The sequence below is a fragment of the Otolemur garnettii genome, unplaced genomic scaffold (assembly GCF_000181295.1).
Source record: "Otolemur garnettii isolate 467f Iridium unplaced genomic scaffold, OtoGar3 scaffold00002, whole genome shotgun sequence".
Lineage (NCBI taxonomy): Eukaryota > Metazoa > Chordata > Mammalia > Primates > Galagidae > Otolemur > Otolemur garnettii.
This window is the reverse complement of record NW_003852397.1, coordinates 19630125-19651568: the sequence shown is the minus strand read 5'-3', so window position 1 is coordinate 19651568 and position 21444 is coordinate 19630125. Positions and strand designations below refer to the sequence as shown.

The following is a 21444-nucleotide window of genomic DNA, read 5'->3' as shown; positions in this document are numbered from 1 at the left end:
AAACTCAAGGTACCCTTGGAACCATGCCATTCTCAACTTTAGTTCATGACTCTACGTCTGTATTTGCAATTAGCATTAACCACAATAATTGTGGGACAAATAACTGCCTCTTTAAGCATAATAATGATACAAACTAAGTTAGGAGAAGATGGCAAGTGAAAAGCTTCTGTATAGGACAAGCTGTGGTCTTGACTCTCAGAGTCACTGCTTGAGAAGGATTTAACACAGTGAGTGGAGCCAGGCCTGGTTTCGGAGAGGAACCGATGGCTGTGTCAGGGCAAATGCAGGGATGATATCACGAGGAAAGGAACAGGCAGGAGAATAATGAGGATTAGGAATCATATGGAAGAATGTATGTGTTCAGAATAATAGAGTTTTAAATCCTATTTATAAGACTGGTAAAAGCAAAAGGTACAGAAGGAGGATCACAGATGGTTCTTTTCCTCCTGTGTAAACACTATTTAGTTTAAGGGTGTTTGCCCGTATTTTTATTCCTTCTCACTCAAGTATAACATGCTAAGCCATAAATTATCCTTCATATTATAGCTGTCATTATTAATCATCTTTACATCCTTCCTTTGAGAATGTCTTGCTCTTATTGAAAAATACTAATACATCCCACTGTTATTCTACCACTGTGTTTAGAAGTTCCTACAAAGAGGAAATTGTCACCAAAGATTTATGTCTTAAGAATTTTGCATTGTAATAGTTGATCCTGACTGTAAGGACATCCTAAAAGATAGATAAATCCTATCATCCTAAATGATAGTACAGCATTGTAAAGGAAGATGGTAACCTTTTAGTCGAGGCCAAGCGCTTGTAATGTTTTTTACAAAATACTCTATTGCAGTTTGTTCGAATATACTTATTTCTGAAATAATTTATGATTTAGCATACCTTGTATTTTTCTGTGTATAATGCACAAAATGTACAATTTTTAGCCCACATTTTTGAGGGGGAAATAAGCACATTTATTACGTATGGGTAGTACAGTTTGGGAGCAGGGAGCCCAGTGGGTCTCTATGGCCATCATGCCCTCACACCTAGGCCCCCTGGGCACATGAGGTTCCAGGCCAGGAGGATCTGGGGGAAATGGGCTGGAGTGGCCTCCACAAAGCACCATAATCAGGGGATGTGGGCAGTGGTGGGGCTGGCGAGGTATGCTTTGGCCTTGCAGGGCAAAGGATAAAGCCTGAGGCCTGGCCAGGCAGAAGGGACTGGGAGCCCCATGCAGGCCCCAAGACTCACCCTGCTGCCCATGGGCTGAGCAGTCTGAGAAACCCCCACCCTGCCACCCATATGTGTGGCTGTCTCGGCCAAAGCCCCCATCATGGTGGAGAGGGAAGGACTCACAGGAGAGAGGAAAGGGGCAGGTTTCACAAGAGTCTGTGGGAGGTCAGCTTGATCTGCACATTTACCAGGCAACCATTAGCCCTCCCCAGACGCGTGTCTCCTGGTTAAGAGCAGCCATATTCTCAAGGGACATTTTCTGAAAAGTTTGGGCCAAAAACGTTGGTGTGCATTATACATGACTGTACATTAGACATGGCAGACATATTTTTCTGAAATAATTTTAGGATTGAAAAATTAAATACAAAAAATGGACTTATACATAGTTCAAGCACAATGCTCTATGCAGATTCAACTTAAATCTCATATTATTTTTAAACAAACCCCAATAAATTGGTGAATTTTTGCAGCCTATAATTCTTACTACTATCTTAAATGTATTATTATTTTTATTCCATGATGCTTCCAAACATTCCCATACACCAAGTCGCATGTCTAGGGGTAAGAAATTACTTCAAACCTTACATAGAGAAGCAAATACTGCATAATGATAATAACAGTTGATATGGGATAAAATTTGCTCTTGTGTAGGTAAGTGGTACAATACCTGAACAGTATTTCACTGGTATTAAGAAGAATTACAATTCTACCAGGAGAGTAGTAAACTTAGTAGGATTTAGTTCATTTTTGCATATCATCGTGAATTAGCCTGAAAAGGTAATTGTATCTCAATGAGCAGTAGAAGAAACTGAACTAAACAGAAAATAAATACAACTACCTTTATTGTTTTCAAGGCAATTTCTTAAACACTATCCTATTCAGTTCATAATTACAAAATAGTTTATTATACAACTGGGTGTGAGACTGAAGGATTGTTACTCCCAGACTATGAATATTTTACCTTATATTTCTGAATTTGCATGTAGGGAATACCGCAGAATGTTAAAACAGGAAATCTTAAACTTGGTCTGACTTTAGAGGCTGTTTAACTTCTTACAGTTTACTTGTACATATGTTCACAGAACTACTCACCAATTTACGAGTGTATGTTTCAGTAATAAAAAGAAATAAAGTAAAGGACTTCATAACTCATTATTTAATGTTTATTTTAACCAAACTCTATTGATATCCGTGGATAAGACTCAGGGCTCTGAAAGGATAATGTGTAAATTGTCTTTAGAGGAGGAGATAACAGATTAGAAAAGTAACAATAGATTACTTCTGATTCTTCACTCACAATCCTATCTCTTAGTATTTGGGGACAAATCTAGTCAGTTTTGGAACTAGTTTGTAGACATTTGCCTATGTATCTATGTCTTACCTCATTCACTTGTGCCAAGAAATGTCCTTTCCCAATTCTATTTACCACCTTAACTTTCCTATTTCATTAAACATGTCTTGGGCAAACTCCCAAACAATCTTGGTATTTTGGTAGTTCTCATATTTTTGTGAATCTTTGTATAAACTATACTCATATTATGGAAAATAAATCATATTTATTTTGTTTATTGAGTCACTCCCTTTTGACAAGCAGGTCTTCTGAGTACCCAGGAGAACTGTAGTTGGAACAGTGTATATGATAATTGAATCCCAGTAACATAGTATTGAACCATGACAAGACCTGGTAAAGAACCCAGTGCTGGTCATTCTGTCCATTTCCCATTGCAGGTACAAAGCAGTTTTGACCTAAGAAGAAAACTGTTGAATGGTCATAAACACTAAACTAGGAATCAGAAGTTCAGTTTTCAATTCTGGATCTATACCTCACTGTTCAGTGAGAAATGCAGCACACATAGGTGTATTCTGCTTTGATGATAGGCTTCTTAGCTTATAGGCTTGACCCTGCAGTCCAGGAAGGAAAACAATTTTCAAGGTCCAGAAAGGAGTTGATGGAGCACCCAGAACTGTGATCCTATTTTAGTATTAGAGAATCATCTTCCCTGACAGACATGCGTTTCTGAGCAACTCAGGACATTCAAAGGATCCTAGAAGGATCCGTAGGAAAGAGAAAGGAAAGGCACTGCTATCTTTGGTGAAAGTTTTGAAAATTATACTTCCTAGGCCCTACTGCAGGCCTCAGGAAATGAAAATTTTGGTATATCATGTTATGGTAATCCTTTAAATAACAGAGTAGGAAATTCTTACTCTCAGCCAGGACTGAGAGCCGCTGCTTCAGAGTAGAGCCCATTCCTACTCCAAATAGGTTTTTCAGACCTATTTGAGTTTTCTTCTTCAAACTCAGGGATGCCTATGATCCTTATATTTGCAATTTTACATAATCCCATATTTCCCATGCTTTAGAGTGACTAGGTTAATTCAAAAGAGTTATCTTCAAGCTCTGAAATTCTTTCTTCTGCTCGGTCTAGTGTATTCTTTCCACCATTTTTGTAAGTGTAAACTTTCCACCATTTTTGTATTTCTAGAAATACAGTTTTCATTCCCAGAGGTTCTGCTTGGTTTTATTTTACTATGTCTATCTCTTTAGTAAATTTTTCATTCATTTCATAAATTGTTTTTCTCACTTATCTGAGTTGGTTTTCCATTTTCTCTTGGATTTTCTTGAGCTTCTGTACAATCCATGTTTGGAATTCTTAAGCTCTGATTTTAGTATTTTCATTTTGGTTAGGATCCATTGCTAGAGAGCTGTGCTTCTCTGGAGATGGGAGTGGGGGTCCTTTCACTCTGTCTTTTCATGCTTCCAGAATTGTTGTGCTGATTCCTTTTCCTCTGGAGCAACAGTAACTTTTGTTTTCAATTTTGTTTTGTTTACATGAGGACTCCCCCGTCCTTCATTCTTAAAGGTATGTATGTTGGGTTAGGAATTCTAGCTTTATTTTGTGGGTACTATGATAGGGGTCTAGGTTATGAATAAATACCTTGGTTCTGTCCATAGTGTGGTTGTTTTTTTAGTTGCTAGTTATTTGTAGACTGAATTGGTGCCATACTATGTGTGTGAGCAGATTGTGGGTAAGATGGAGATCTTTGAAATCCTTTTTCTTTTCCCAGTCCTGTGGTCTTCTTAACAATGTGAATTATATTAGAATGCCTGGTTTAATTTATGAGTTAGTAACTGATGCTTGTGGGTAAAAATCAGCCATACCTTATATGATTGAGTCAATCATACTATAATGGGCTATAAATGTTGTCCTCCCTGCCAACAGGGGCTACTTGCAAGAAAGAGCCATATGCAGAGTTGCTTTTTGGGCTGAAACTGGCTCTTATCCATCAGGAGGCACATTTGAATGCCTCAGGCAGTAGACAGGGCCCTGGAGTTTCTAAGATACTCCTTATTCTTTATCACAGAAGAGGTGGGTGGGAGAGGGAGGCTGGGCAGGGCTGAGTCCGGGGAACCTACCTTCAGGCTGCATAAAGGCAGGCACAAGAGCTGTCTGAGAAGGGATCAAGGGTCAGCTCCCACACATCTGAAGTGACCCTATCAAGCCAGAAAGTCTGCTCATCCGGGAGGGGTTTTCTGGGATTCACCAACTGGCTATGAGGAGTGGGCTTCACTCTTCTCCCTCCTCCGTTATCCTGAGGTCTCTCACAGGCAGAAGCCAAAACTAGTTGAGTTCACAGCAGTACTTCCACAGGCTGGAAGCTTCCTTGCCTAAGATCCCACACTAGACCCAAAGCATGATTTTCCTCTGGGGGGAGGAGTGTTTCTTGAGTTCACTGCAGCTCAGACCTACACTGCACTTTATTCTCAGTTCTCCCCATGCAGGCCCCTGGCCTCCTAAGATAAGTTCAGCAATCTCCCCTTTGTACCCCTAAACAACATAATTGCATCTTGAGGGTACAGGACCTGGACTAAGGGCCTGTCCCCTCATCCCCCAAGTTCAATCTCTGACCACACCAGGGAGAAGCATTCTGGTCTTTTGCTCCTGAGTTGCCTATACATGCTCAAGCAGGATGAATGTCCTTCCACTTTGGGGTGTGCCCGGCTCTGTTGGATAGGTCAAATGAGCAGCACTGTCCAGTGTTCAGGGAGTTTATAGCCCTTGGTCCAATGCAGGTCTTTAATAGGAAAGATGTGAGCCCTACTCCCTGTAGGAGCCTTGATGTAGTAGATGAACAAACAGAGGGGAAGCTCTTGAGAGCCCTGACTCGATCTTCCTTGGGGCACCAGTGACACTGGCAGCAGTGGGTCAGGTAGGGGAGGGAAAGGAAAAGAATCTGAATTGAGGAAACCTAGCACTCTGGTCAACTCTGGGATCACACACATGTCGGGGACCTGCTGGCTTCTGTGGTCATTGCCGTCTGGGAGATGTTTGTAATGGGAAGAAGTGACATGAAAATTGACGGGCTAAAGCTTCCTGGGGAGGACAAAGGCACACAATGGGTAGAGAAGCAGTATGGCACTTTGAATCTCACTCTGGGCCAGTACCATGATGTTTTGTTTCCAAGAATCTCCCAGTTTACCGGTGACAGCAACTTTAAGGCTTATCAGGGTAGGAAAGGTCTCCAGCAGCTCATGGGTCTACTGACCACCAGAGTAATGAGAGAATGAGAAAAAAAAAACTCCCCTTGCCCTTTCCATGGGGCTCCAAGTTTCTGGGGGTTGATCTCTGCTGATATTCTGCTGCTTCTTATTCTGCTCTGCAATTTCTTCCCATGGAATCTCTAGTGGATTCTGACTTTTTTTTTTTTTAGAATTACACTTGAGCTATATTTTCTTAATCTAAAATATTTCCCTATTTCTGAGATGATCTGGTGACTAATGTGTCTAGTCAGCCATCTGGCACCTTTGCAATATATTTTGTGATCAGAATGTGTGATACTTCTAGCTTTGTTCTTCTTTCTCAAGATTGCTTTGGTTATCCAGGGTATTTTGTGATTCCATATTAATTTTAGGATTTTTTTTTTCTATTTCCATAAAAAGTGCCTTTGAGATTTTGTTAGGAATTGCACTGAATTTCTAGATTACATTGGGTAATATGGACTAGTTTAATTGGCAGTGAAGGACCTATTTGCTTTGCTGCATTATAAATATTAATGGATATTAAAGAAGCTTATTATGTTATTCTCTCAAATATTTCCAATGAAATTTGAATACGACTGTAAATCAAAATTTACCTTTTTTATTTAAAAACACATGTACATTCTTCTTTAAGACTCATACATTTGATATAGTTCCTTTTCTTTTAGAACTCCATGTGACTGCTTCCACAGAATTTTGAGCTAGCAGAGTTTTTCTTGAAAATATGCAAGATCATTCTATTGTATTTCTCTGCCAGAAATATATATGTATAAGTTTACATATGTATTATATTAAATGTATAAATTTAAATTTGATTTTTCTTTCTAATTTCCATAAGGCATTATGTTAAAAATGTATTATTGTTTGAGATATCACACTTATTTTATACAATTGATCAAAATGATAGTCTATTACAAAAATTGATCAAAATGATTATGTACAAAGCAAAATTTTATACAAAAGTTTAACATGATTCAATTTCCTTTTTATGTTTAATCACTAAAAAGTCTTTTTCTCTAAATAAATAGAGATGTATTGGAGCTGTTTGGTTATAATGATATCACTCAATTTCTGATAGTTTTGAGTTGCATGCCACAATTTACATAATTATCTACCATAAAAATTATGAATCTATTAGGTTTTGTTTCAATTTTAATGAAAGCAAAGAACTGGAAATTTCCCAGTTCACAACAATTTCTAGGAAGTATAACAAAAATACTACCAAGGCATAAACAACTATTAATTATACTCCTAACTCTTTCACTTAGTGGTTCCTAGTTTAACTTGATGTATACAAAAGAAAAAAAAGTGGGAAGTACTGAAATATTATTTAATTTCAGTATATGTTTTTTGATTTTTTTTGTCAATTTAAAAAATCATGTTCTTTGGCTATATTTCTGTCAAACTATGAAGCTGTAGAATGGCTAATTTAGTTTATAAAAGAAATCAATAACTTATAATTTACAGGACCAAATCATTTTTCTCTGAGAAATAAATCAAACCAAACCAAATTTACTTTTTGTCTTAAAAGCCTGTCAATTTTTCAGTTCAAAAATAAATGCAACATTATGTTAGGTGAAACATGCCATGTACAGAAAGATGAACATCACATGTTCTCATTCAAATGTGGAAGCTAAAAAATATTAATCACATGGAGATAGAAAGTAGAATAGTTATCAGAGGCTGGAATGGTTAGTGGGGAAGGGAGGATCAAAAGTGCTTGGTTGATGAGTACAAAAACACAGATGGGAGGAAAATGATCTAGTATTCAGTAGCATAATAGGGTGACTACAGTCAATAATAACTTATCCCATGTTTCAAAATAGCTAGAAGAGTGGAACTGGAATTTCCCTAACACAATCATTTCCCCATCATTTCTTTCTTCCTTAAAACAAATGATAAATGGTTGAGGTGATTGATATCCCCATTTCCCTGATTAGATCATTACATGGTATATGCTTGTATCAACATTTCACATTTACCCCATAAATATGTATAACTATTGTCTCCATAAAAATTAAGTTTAAATGTATATCAATATAAGCAAACTTTTTTAAAAAGTTAAAATTAAAGAAATAAATGTAACAAAGGATATTCCTATGGCCATGGCAACTGCTATCACTTCTGAATGCAGCAGTTGTGGGGTATCAACTCAAACTATTATCCCATTCATCACTTTATAACCACGTATGTTTACAACTTAGATTTAAGAGCGAAAAACATCTTAAAATTCTTTTTGATAATTTTTTTTGAAACAGATTCTTACTCTGTTGTCTCAGGCTAAAGCACCTTGGTGTCATAGCTCACAGTAACTTCAAACTCCCGGGCTCAAGTGGTCCTTTTGCCTCAGCTTCTCAAGTACCTGGGATTATAGGCATGCACCACCATACCTGGCTAGTTTTTCTATTTTTAGTAGAGATGGGGGTCTCACTATTGCTCAGGCTGGTCTTGAACTCCTGAGCTCAAGCAATCCACCTGCCTTGGTCTCTCAGAGTGCTGGGATTACAGGCGAGAGCCACTGCACCCCCTAATATTGAAAATCTTTGTTTGTTTGCTTTAAGATTGAAAATCTTTTTTTTTTTTTTTTGAATGGTAACTATGTACATTAATGCACTTCTGGGGTACAGTGTGGGGTTTTCACATGCAATCCGAAATACTTCCATCAAACTGGTCAACACAGCCTTCATGTCATTTTCTCAGTTATTGTTTTAAAATGTTCACATTCTACTCTTAGAAAGATTCACTTGTACCCCTATAAGATAAACCTCAGAAGTGATCCCTCCAAACCCCCTCCCTCCACCTATTCCCCGTTCCCTTCTCCCTCCCAAGATTGAAAATCTTAATGGCAATGTTCTGGTTGACATGAAAATCATGACCCAAATCTTAACAATCAAATCTTTGGAAAGCAGTGTTTCCAGATGAAAGGAGGTATCAAAGAGCAATGTGTACGATTCATACAGTGTCCCCCATTCAAGGCCAGACAAGGAAGCCCATTTCCCCGGCCTAAGCAAACAGAATTTTTTTCTCCAAACTATAGTCTCTGAATAACTCCTGCCTTCCCCCTGCCCCCAGCACAAGGAATTGCATTCATTTGTTAATATTATCATTCAGTAGCTAATCAACATTAGTCTGCCAAGTCCTGGCCAAGTGTAATTCCCCAAAGGCTAAAGCTCCTAAATGAAAGGCTCACATGGAAAATTCTCTCTTGGGTCTCTCCCACCTCTGCCAGAGGCTCTGGTGCCTTTCCTTCCTTTCCTATTATTTTCTATATGATAAATCTTACATTAACAATGCTCTCTGTGGTCAGCAGATTCATTCTTTGAATCTCTGAGACCAAGGTCTTACTGTAGAAAAAAATTCTAGTAACACAATCAGGCAACTCTCATATATGCATCACATACATCAGCAACATCCAAAGAGATATCCATGCGTTGTTCCCAACACAACCTCAAGTCAATTTGGATAAAGGGATTCAAACTTTGGAAAACTTCATCCATATAAAGACTTGGCAAGTCTTATCAAGCCAACTGGCAAACACAAATTATTAACTAAGAATAATTAAAAACATCTGTGATTTTATTGATCTAAGGTACATGTTTTATCTACAATGTTGTTTTTTTTTTTTTTTTACTATAATCATTGGATGAGGATTTTCACCATTCCATGCTCTTTGCAAAGTATAGAGTTTTCTGAACAGGAAATAGATATAACTGAAGGATAAACTTGGCAACTAACCTGCTTTTAGCTATGAACCACGCACCAGATAATGAAACATTTTTGTAAAGAATTCTAGGCCTTCCCTGTTCATTTGGATACTATGTCTAAGCCAATTTAATTGCCTACTTACTTTTTTACTAGTATCTTCTGCTAGTCTGCTAAAAAAATAATTAGTAGTCAACCTGAGAGGGGATACCCGGAAAAAATAAGGTCTAAGAGAACAGTTCTTCTCAAGGAAGGCCCAAGGACACAGCCGCAAGGTCCTGAGCTGCTGACTCAGCTCTTAGGAATATGTAGAAACTTAATTTCCTGGGATCTGGAAACTAATGCTGCTTCCCCTTCTGTAAAAGCCCAGGGTTCTGTAAAAGCTAAGCTGCTTCTCCAGCTTGGTTTAAACTGATCAATGAGAAAGATGCACATGGGCTGGAACTTTTTGACAGGGATAAAAAGGAGAGCCAGTCAGAGAGCGTGGCAATTTTGGACTCTTGTCTGCCAATGCTCCACCAGCTAGAATAAAGCCTTTCCTATTTTAAACACGGTGTTTGGGTGCTCTTTCTCTCCATTGGGCCTCATCTTCCTGCAACAAACCTTCCATGAACTTACAAGTGTGAGAGAAGAAAAGGAAATAAAGAAAATAAAAATTTTGGTTGGAGAAGTTCATATTAAATATGAAAATATTGAATCTCTGGATGTTTTTAGTGAAAGACAGAGAGGAATTGTCCTCCCCTGAACAAATGATTGGAAATTTTAACATATATTTGAACATATACAGTTACTTCAGTTATTGCTATAAATGTTTTTTATTTAAAATATCACTTATGCACATTTATTTGCAAAACATATTCTCTTTTCCTCATTTTGCTCACAGGAAGTGAAGCATAACAGGCACATACATTTCCATTTCCCTTATTCATGGCAGACAGAGCTAATCAATCATGGCACCCTTTGCCAACTCTGAATATTGGGGCTTCAGGAATCTATTTCCCACCAGCTGCATTCAGGTTGTTCCCTGCCTTAGACGAGAGCGTGTTTGCCATCTTTATTTACTAGCTAAGACATCTTAGGAAAGCTTTAATCCTTTCTGCTGCCCTCACATGACTGTTACACAGTCAAAAGAGTTCATGTGAACATATTCTGTAATCTATGCAGTCCTAATCACATATTGTTTCTAGGAATTTGATTAATTCCTTTGTAAAATGGATGAAACCATCTCCCTCATTGATCTCCTCCCTGGTGCTTCCCATAAGCATTTATTTGATCTATTTTAGAAACCTGGAGTTTTAAATTTTAGGTTTATGAAAAGTGTGCTCACCTGTATTCCTTTTGAATGTTCTATCTGATACTAAAGGGAAGAAAATGCTGCTGGAGGAGGCGAAAGCAGGGCTCTCACACCCGCCTCCTCATCCTACTGTTCTGGAAGTCTTTTCTGCTCGCCTGGAGGCTGTGTGATTAATAGCCCCACTTCCCAATTATACAAATATTATACTTGTCTTCCTTTGGCTGTAGATGGGAGATATCTTATGTATGTGTGATGCAAATGTGGGCTTTGTGAATGCTAATTTCAAAATTGGCCAAGAGTTGATTGACAGAAAACTGAACAACAGGGTGACAGGCTTGCCTGGGTCAGGAATCTGCAAAATAAAGGCTGAGTGAGGGTGGAGAAAAAGAGCTGAAGAGATTTGGAGTTAATCAACAGCAGTGGCCGAGGAAGCTGCAGTTTATGAAAACAGATCTAAGCCAGATATCCTAGAAGTGAGGGCAGTTTCAAAAACTGATGAAAACAGTGAGGAGAGCAAAAGTTTAGCTGATTCTATAAGAACCAGGATGGAATTAAGAAAGCAAGATGATGCTGTAAACTGCATAAACCATATTCTCTGCTTAGCACAGCGGTTCTCAACCTGTGGGTCACAACCCCTTTTAATAGTATTTAAAGGGTTGCGGCATTAGAAAGGTTGAGAACCACTGGCCTACCACATCCCTGAAATGTGGCTGTTTGCACCTGAATTTCAGCCTGGCAAAACTTGCTCTACTGTGATGGTGACATCCTCAAGGTCAGGGATGTGATCATCTTTGCTTTCTAGATGCCAGCAGGGGACAAGCACTCAGGAAGCGTTCTCTACAGAGGACCAAATGGAATACTGTCAGGGGTATGATTTCAGTAACACAAAAGGAGAGGAGCAGAGATTCAAGACACTATTTCTTCACTTAATCATGACAGCAGAAGTGATGAGAATGACTACAGGAAAATGTATTTGGAGGGCTTCCAAACATTAGGCAGAGCACATCGTTCAAGATAAGCCCCTTTTGGTTTGCCTTACAAAACTCTAGTTAAGGTCTGCTAAGTGTTCTCCACAGCAGATGTTCGTTCCCAGCCCCAGGCTAGCCACACCACGGGAGACTAAAGACAGAAAGTGTGTTGACAGTCTCCAGGTAAGTGGCTTCGGTGCATGGGCGCTTACTTACTTTTAGGTGTTCCCCATTCAACAATGCAAAAGACGCACACCCCTGGAAAGAAGAGCAGGTGGAAAGGCAGAGGTAAAGATGCCACATTCTAGGATGCTTTGCTCAAATTATTCCTTCACTCTACCGGGACAATGCAGACAGGAGAAGTGGAGGCCAGTAGCATGAAATATTGGTCACATCTGTTCTGCAGGACACTCCATCCATCTTCTTTGTACTCTAGCCACCTTGCCTTTACAGATGGTTTTTACTTGTGTAACAGTACTTTTTTCTTTGGGCAGTTTGTCAGCCTCAACATTTGCTTCTGGGTCCAAATGTGTTTTTTAGCAGATTCTTTGTGTGCCGAAATTTTATGTAGGGTTTAATAAATCTGTGGATATACTTTATACACACACCACATGCTATTCAAATAACTGTCTAAAATAGTTGTACATATATATGTACATATATATATGTATCCCTGTACATAAACTATATCTTCACATCATCCCTGAAACATAGGTAGAGTTTTCCCAAAATGTTGGGAGTATAATAAACACAGGAATTCCAAATAAGAAATATTTTGTTTCAAACTGATAGGGCTGAGCGCTGGGACCTGCCCCAAATAGAACCGAGGGCAGGGACACAGAAATGAGTACACAAGTCCCACCCAGACAGGAATGAGGGCACCAACCCCCAAGTCCCAGACCCTTAAATGCCCACTCCGCCTTAACCTTTGTGCTGACTTCCTTTTTGAATGCCGCCCACTCACACCCGAGTGAATAAAGGCCATGTCTCCCACAGAGAATCTGGACTCAGTTTACTTTTGTTCATATCTCGGAAAAACCTCTCACAACTCCCTAACTCACAGATAAATCTATTTTATCTATCCCTAAATACCAGAAATATTTCATTTTTCCCGTGTGAGAGTGAATACTTGATTTAAATATATTTTAATAAATGAAAGGGCTACTTCTAATCCATTAAATCTAACTTATTTTTATTTTAGGATAAGCAGAATGAGCAATTTTAGATTTAACACTATTCCAGAAGATTTTGTTTATTGGAAGAATTTTCTCAGGTTGGACATACTCATGGGAGATCGCTCAGTGCTTGAGCAAAGAATAGAATTCAAATGTTTTGTACAGCATTAATGATGATCTCCAAATATTTATAACCCTCCCTGCTCCCTGACCATTTTGTGATTGGGTGAGACCAGTTCTGGACAGTGAGCTGTGAACAATGAGATTCTCCTCTTAAGAATGAACATTTACGTGTCAATGTAGACCCTCTGCATCTATCTTTGCTCTCTAGCATGGAAACCCATAAGGATTCAGATGGTGGCTGCTCCACTAGCCTCATGTCCTTCATGACAGTGATTAGTGCAGCCTCCTGGGGACACACAAGAGCAAACCTTTATAGTTTTTAGTTACAGAGATTTGTAAAGTGTTTACTAACATAGTATGGGTGGCAAGTTGTAACACACACATATTTAGTCCATTAAAATCTAATAACAACATATTAGGTATGTAATCTAATACACACACTCATCTAGTTATTTTTTTAATTCCAAGAGGATGTTTTGTTCTTCTAAATTTTATGCTATTCCACCTAGAACTTTTAATCTCTTGTTATTCAAGAATTATGAGTCAATACTATCCCCAAAGAAATTAACTGAAGAAAGAAGGAGAAAACAGATTATACTTGCATAATTTGTTGTTAATTTTAAGGCCATGCAGATCAATTCCAAGCTTGTATAGAATCTAAGAAAAACATATATAGTTCTGCACATCTAGAGTCTGTAATGAATAAATTGATTCATGTGTAATAATGTTGCCCTAACTTTATACATCTCAAAATAGTACACAGTTAGCCTTAGTAAAAGTTCTTCTTGAGAAAGCAGTGTTTTTATTCATCTTTTTGTCATAGTAATATAATGTATTTTATATAACATAGGTAGATGAAGTTGGACAATTAAGTTTGTGACTTTATCCTTAATGCCGTATATTACTACTATCAAGGCAATTCTGGAACTCTTTTCTAGAATGGCCAAAAAGCTGTCATCACATGAGGTCTCACAATTAAGTTTGTGAATGGATCCTAGAAAAGTGTTTTGCGGGTGGACTAGATGCTGGTCTCTGTGTGTAGCTTCCCAAGGGGCATACTTTGAAGGTCATATTCAGCCATAAGAGATGTAGTATTTTTTTCTAGGATGAGTTCATGAACCTAGGATGATGACAGCTCTGATGGCCAGCCTAGAAAAAGAATTCCTCTATTGCTTTCCAGAGTGGACCACGTGCTGGCATCAGCGCATAGCTTCCCAGGGGGAGTACTTGGAAGGTGACTATAGTAATATTCAGCAATGAGATATGTAGCACTTTCTCTAGGACAAGTTCACAAACTCAATTGACCTTGTATGTTATACAAATATGTCACTTATAACTCTTCCTGCCTCCTGTTAGAAGAAGGGTTACTGATTGTCACAGTACTCTCAAACATGGGGAAATTCCAGAAGTCGAATCTATAGAAAACCTGAATTGTTCTGGCAAAAATTTGGGGGAGGGGAATAAAAGGTGATGGGTGGTACCTGGGGGAAATTTAGGAAGAAGGAAGAGGAGATTAAGCAAATAGAAAACAGAAATCCCAGCCAAAGAAGCACTGGGGAATGCTTCATTGAAATCTTATGAATTTGAACATTGTAGAATGTTAGTTACAAAACCCCTCTGAACTTCCAGCCAGAAGTTTTGGAAAAGTCTACCAAAAGCCACAGGGTCACTTCTTGACCTATATAGATTTCTCACGTTAAATACTGATGATGACAAAAGCCAATTACTGATTGTTGAAGAAAACCAGTGTAATCAGTATAGGGGATGGCTTGGTTTAACCTGACAAATTCCTATTAAAAGTGACATTCATGAAGAGAAAAGCAAAAAGGCAACTCTTTACCCACAGATCCCATTTGTGTGCACTGAGTTTGCACAGAAATGTGAACAAGTCCAGAAGCACTAGAAGGAGTGGTTGGCTGTCAACACTTACTGCGAGGACAATCTGGAGGGAACTATGGGCCACTTCTATGTACTGGTACTCCAGAAAACACCCTGAGACCGTGATGTAGCGATGGTCCTCTGGGGCCCAGTCTGGGGCGGGTGTCACTGATGTCACCGTACATCCTGGTCCATTCTCCATCCACCAAGATCGGTGCATTGAAATATTAAAAGTCAGGATAAGGTCTGTTTCCTGCAAGAAGGCAATTCACAAGGATGAGAATTACTTTATGAATGTTTGTCATCTCATTTGGGACTGAATCACTTTAAGTTTCTCATTTGAAAAAATTTTTTTTTTGCATTGTCTATACTGTATTTTATTGGCAGCAAAGAAGCACCAAAAGTCATTATGTATCTATGGATTCTCCTTACTAAAGTTTTCCAGACTACATTAAAATAGATACAGTTATTTTATTAGAAAAGTTACCAATGACAAGCATTAACTGTGACACAGAAGGGTCTTTATCTTTGAAGACTTGTAAATATTACAAAGAAAATTATTTAAACTATGTTATCAAGTGAAACTCATGCTATTACCAATTTGCTGTATTTTTTCTCTCCCTCAGAATATTTACTTTTTGCACATTTTCAATCTTAAAGCTGTACTTCAGTTTGGCAGCATTCAACATAATGTTATGCCCGATTCTTAAATTTATAAGACTTTGCTTAATAAAACATAGTGTTACTTGTTTTTCCTCTATTAATTTAACAAATCAGTGTCTCTTCGATCTTGTCAAATTTGTGAAATCGGTCATAGTATTTCTTAAGAAATGTCATTATCAAATTCTTGCAGGGTAGACATAATAAGTCAACAACTATTTAGACGAAGCTCGCCACGTTAGCTGTCGCACAACTACAAGTGGAATGAAGGTAAAGTTTGTACTCAGCTTGTAATCGCATATGCCAATGTGGACTTATCAGAAACTCATGAACAAATATTGTACTTGAAAAATAGAATGGCTAAAGGAAGTATGCATCAAACAGGTTCTACTATTCAGCAAGTTGTGAAGTAAGATAAGTTCAAAGGGAAAGGGTCAGCGATGGGAAACTGAACTATTTTAGTTTCAGTCATAGCTGATACTGCAGAATAACAGGTGCCAATTCCTCTCACTCTAAAGTGAGGTGCTAGGTTGACTAGGCAGACTCTGTACAGAAAATGTCTTAAATCATGTTTTGTGAACTTGAGCCACACACTGACATTGAATTGAACACATGAAAGGGCTGAGTGCAAACGGCCAGGGAATTGAGAGATGGCAAGAGCCCTGCGGAGCATAGTGCTATAATGCCATTGTCTCCATGGTGGTGGGTGGGTAGGGTACTGGGTGATTTCTCTTCTTTTCAAGCATGTTGAGAAAGGCTTCACAGTATCTCTTGGAACTTGGGAGATATAGCAACTAGTGTCTGACTCGGGTCTGATAAATCTCAAGGCAGAGCCCATGGCCAGAGATATCTGCCAAGTGACCAAACAAAAATTAGGCAGTCTTTGGAAAGCAAGTACATTGTAACATACTCATATGATGAATCTAAAGTGATGATCATTGGAAGCAGATGTGGGTCATCAGGAGAGAACTAGCAAGGGCTTTCTCTCAATACTGTCCCCAAAGCCCGCTTGGTGCAGAGATAATGGCTGAACCTGTACAGACGTATTCCTCGGGTCTGCAAGTGAGTAAGTAGGGAAGAGGCATCAATCAAATCACGGATGTACAAGTGAGATATTTAATGCAAGTCAGGAGCTCTGAAAAGCCCAGAAAAGTATCTCGAGAAGGAGTCACTTTCATCAGCCACCACGCTCTTTCCTGTCTCCTTTTCTTTTGTCTATTTTCATACTCTGAGCTTGGAAAGATCTGAAACCTCAGGTAATAACCGTGAGATAGGGAGGGGGTAGGGAAAGACGGAAGTCTAACACTGAGCATGCCACTCTTTCCTGTTAGAAGACAGAAACTTAATTCTAAATGGAAGTTTTTTTTATTATAATGTCAAATAAAGCATAGTAATTAATAAACAGAAACAATTTGGGGAACTACAGTGACTTCAGATAACTTTTTATTATCTGGATTAACTACAAAAATAGGAGGTCCGCTATGTATTTTATCCAGTGGCAGCAGAAGTGCCAGGCCCCTAAGTAGGTGTGGAAGGGCAAACATAAGAAAGGAATAATGCTATTTACGCACAGAATCTTGATTATTTAAAATATGGTGATCAAAGCAAACGGGATAAAACACGAGAGTGTATGTGGAAAAAGAAAGTTTCAATGGGAAACCAGTGAGAGACTAAGTTGTGGAGACAGCCAGAGTTAGGCAGTCTAGCAAGGACACACTCTGGTTCCCAACAGCTGGTCATATCTAAGGCATGCAGCTCAGTTAAACCCCCTTTATCGCTGGAAGTCATGACCCGCTATCAGGGTCCTCTTGAAAGGATGGTAAGGGGGATTTTTCTCTTTCTAAGAACTTGGTTACTTGCATTATTGTTCCTCAATTGTTGAAGCAAGATTTTTTTCCATATAAAACTAGTAATCCGTGAACAAGAGTTTGCCAGGATATTTGAATCCACATCTTTGTGATTCAGTGATTCATCTAGGCTCTTACCCTGTTATGCCCAGGACTGACACACAGTTTACAGGGAAGGTCCCTTGTCCTTAGAAACCCTTTAATTCCACCACACCAGGACAGTTGGTCATGAAAGCTACAGAGACAGCTTTCGGAAAGCATTAATGTGGGCTCAGTTTGCTGCTCACCAGAGCAGTGGTGATGAGAAATGTTCATTTATTTAGTAATTATTTAAATCCTAACTGCTGCCCCCCAAAGAACACACATATACCACTAAAACAAGGGAAAATAATAAGAGCCCAAGCAACAGCAAAAGTTAACAAATGAGGCCTGATTAAATTAAAAAGATTTTGTACAGCCAAGGAAATAAATAAGAGTGAACAGACAACCTACCGATGGGAGAAAATATTTGAATGCTATACATCCGATTAAGTGCTAATCACTAGCATCTACAAAGAACTCAGGGGAATTAAATAAAAAAATAAACCAACCCCAGAAAAAAGTGGCTAAAAGGCATAAAGAGAAACTTTTCAAAAGAAGGTAGACAAAGGGCCAATAAACATATGAAAAAAATGCGCAACATCTCTGATCACCAGGGAAAGGCAAAATCATGTTATACTATCTCCTAACTCCAACGACAATGGCTTTCATCAAAAAATCCCCAAACAACAAATGCGGGCATGGCTGTGGAGAGAAAGTATCTCCTACACTGTTGGTGGGACTGTAAACTAGTCTAACGTCTATGGAAACTTGTACAGAGATACCTCAAAAATTATAACTAGATTTATCATTTGATCCAGCAATCTCACTATTGGGTATTTACCCAAAGGAAAAAGGAAAAGGAACCCTTCCTTTTCCCAAAGGAAAAGAAGAAATTTTACAGAAAAGATATCTGCACACCAATGCGGTGGGAAGCACAAATTGTGGCATAATTCACAATCACAAAGATGTAGAATCCACCCCCTGCCATCAATACATGAGTGAATTAATAAAATGTGGTATATGTTTACCATGGAGTACTACTCAGCCATAGAAAATGATGAACTCGTACCTTTTGTTCCTAGATGAAACTAGAGACCATTCTTCTAAGTGAAGTGTCACAAGAATACAAAAACAAATACCACATGTACTCACTATTAAATTAGAATTAATCTATTAACACCCATCTGCACCTTTGGTAGTAGGAGGACAATGGCAAATTCACAGCTAAGGGGTATAATGCACACTATCTAGGTGAGGTGCACACTGAGAGTTTTGACTCAAACTGTCCAAAAGCAATTCATTTAACCAAAACATTTGTACCCCTTAATATTCTGAAATTTAAAAAAGAAAAAAAAAAAGAATAAGAGCTCCCACATGGAGATGGTAGCCAGGGAATCAGAAAACTAAGTGCCTCATTTGTGTACTCAATCCAGAACTGACTCGGTGGTAACAAGTGGGACACAATGGGAACACAGCTGTCATTATCTAAAAGAACAAGGCATGTCATATCCCCAGGAAAATCTTTTCTTTCCTAACACTAATTTCTTAAGAGAAATTCACAATTTTATAGATGTTTTTACAAAAACATTTACAATATATTGGATGACATCTTTAATTCATTTCTTTCCTCTAAAAATTCAGGGATATTGGCAGGGAGTTTGTTCTAGATTTAAAGTCAACTGAGATGCCTTTAGTTCCTCTTTCTAATATAGCAACTATGTTAGTTTACTAGGCTGCCATTAACAAATGGGTGGGGGGGACAAACAGAAATTTAGTGTCTCCCAGTTCTGGAGGCTACGAGTCTGAGATCAAGGTGTAAGAAGAGCTGGCTCTTTCAGAGGGCTTCTTGGCCTGTGAGGGAGACTCTGCCCCAGGCCTCTGATGGGGCACAGGCAATCTCCGGCTTGTAGAAGCGCTGCTCTAATCTCTGCCTTCATTTCACCTGGCGCACTTGCTATCTATCAGTCTGTGTTTAAATTTCCTCCCTCCCTCCCTCTTTCTTTTCTGTTTCCCCGTGTTTATTAAAATGTTACAGCACAGTGGATAGATTCAAATGGTTCCCTATGGTGCCTTGCAATTTATCCTAACTGTAGGCTGAGGGACCAGCAGGTTGGACAGACTGCCAAAATCCACAAGCTTCACTTCAGCATTTCATGTCCTTCGCTGCAGGATCTACTTCAGCCATCTCCCGATCCTGGGCTGGGACCTTGGGGATATAGTTGTCTCTCCTCTCTTTCTCTTCCTCTTGCAGCTTGATGGAGAAGCGTCTCCCCGGGTCCTGGGGATCAGTTTCATCAGGCCTGTGACGCAGCTTGCCGTCCAGGAGCGGAGCTTCTTCCCCCGAGTGCTGAGTGATGGCGACCTCTTCACACACGCTTGTTCCTGCGGAAGTCGTGATGACTACCAGCGCCTTCTTCACGGTTTTGAAGAAACATGACCCATGGTTTGCTTTCCGTATTGTTTATTATCCATAGTATTAACTATATGTATGTTTAAAAATTAAAATAAAGTTCACGGCCCCAAACAGCACTCTTTGTCCGTAGTTGTTTTCTTTTTCATTTTTTTTTTTTTATTAAGTGATAGCTGTGTACATTAATGCAATCATGGGGTACAGTGTGGTGTTTTCATATACAATTTGAAATATTTTCATCAAACTGGTTAACACAGCCTTTATGTCATTTTCTTAGTTATTGTGTTAAGATGTCTATATTCTACTTTTAGGAAGATTCACTTGTACCCTTGTAAGATCAACCATAGAGGTGATCCCTCCAATCACCCTCCCTCCACCCATCTCCCCTCCCCTCCTCCCTTTCCATATCTTCTAGCACCTCGCTGACAGGCGACTCCTTTCATTTTTTTTTAAGAATTGCATACTTGTGTATTTACTTTTGTTTTGTCACTCATATTTTGTGCTCGTATTAACATTATTCATTTGTCATTTAAATGTTATCTAATTATTTCAACTCCAGAAAGCGTGAATTAGCATTCTTAGACTACATTGTTCCCTTTCAATTCCCCACCATGCTGTAGAATTTTCTCTAAAATTTAATTATATTGATATTATAAAATTTATGATTATGTAAATATTTTTATGGCTGAGCCAAATAGTGAATTATGACTTCTTGTATAATTTGGTTCCCCATGGAATTAATAATTTTTAAAAAATAGACGTTATATTTTAGCTAGACTCACAGTAAAAATTGAACAGCTGGTCCGGGGAATGCCTCCACGTGTGTGCAGCCTCCCCATGATCAACATTCCACACGAGAGTGGGATAGTTTTTTTCCGATCTATGAACTCACACAGACATGCTATTGTCAGCTAAAATCCATAGTTTACATTCCGGTTTCCTCTTGTTGTTGTATGTTCTATGCACTTGGGCAAACGCAAAACATGCGTTTACCATTATAGAATCATGCTCACTGTTTTCATGACCCTCAAAGTCTCTGTGCTCTGCCCTCCTCACCCCTCTCTCCTGCTAACTATTGACAATGACTGATCTTTTACTGTCTCTGTAGTTCTGATTTTTTCAGACTGTTCTATAGCTGGCCTCATAGTATGTGGTATAGGCGAAACGCCTATATGCCTCTGGCCTAAAAAGCCATTTGAGAGAGAGCAGTGAAAAGACTTTGTGCAGGCACACTTGTGAGAAACTGAGGCAGAATCCCATGTGGCTAGGTTAGTTGCGGGCTTAACATGACCAAGGCCTTGGCTGGAATAGCATTTCCAGACAGCGTTAAGGAATTAAGGTTGACTTTATAAGGCCTAAGAAAAAGCCCTTTGCAAAACTGGCCAGATACCCATCAGTAACCTTTCCTGATCTGTGGTAAGTGATGAAAGTCACTTACTGACAGGTCTGGGTTCCTGATCTGTGGTAAGTGACGAAGGTTGTTTGCTGACAGGTCTGGGAATGGTAATGTCATATAGGTATCTAATGGCACAGATGAAA

General features: G+C 38.9%; 1 protein-coding gene across 1 annotated transcript in view; it reads right to left on the bottom strand.

The window, feature by feature from the left end:
• Window positions 1–21444, bottom strand: part of NKAIN2 (sodium/potassium transporting ATPase interacting 2) — a 542543-nt gene that overhangs the window by 166331 nt on the left and 354768 nt on the right. The window contains exon 3 of the mRNA XM_012805160.1: window positions 14960–15160. Coding sequence (XP_012660614.1) covers window positions 14960–15127 — 168 coding nt within the window. The 5' untranslated portion in view covers window positions 15128–15160. The remainder of the gene's footprint in view (window positions 1–14959; window positions 15161–21444) is intronic.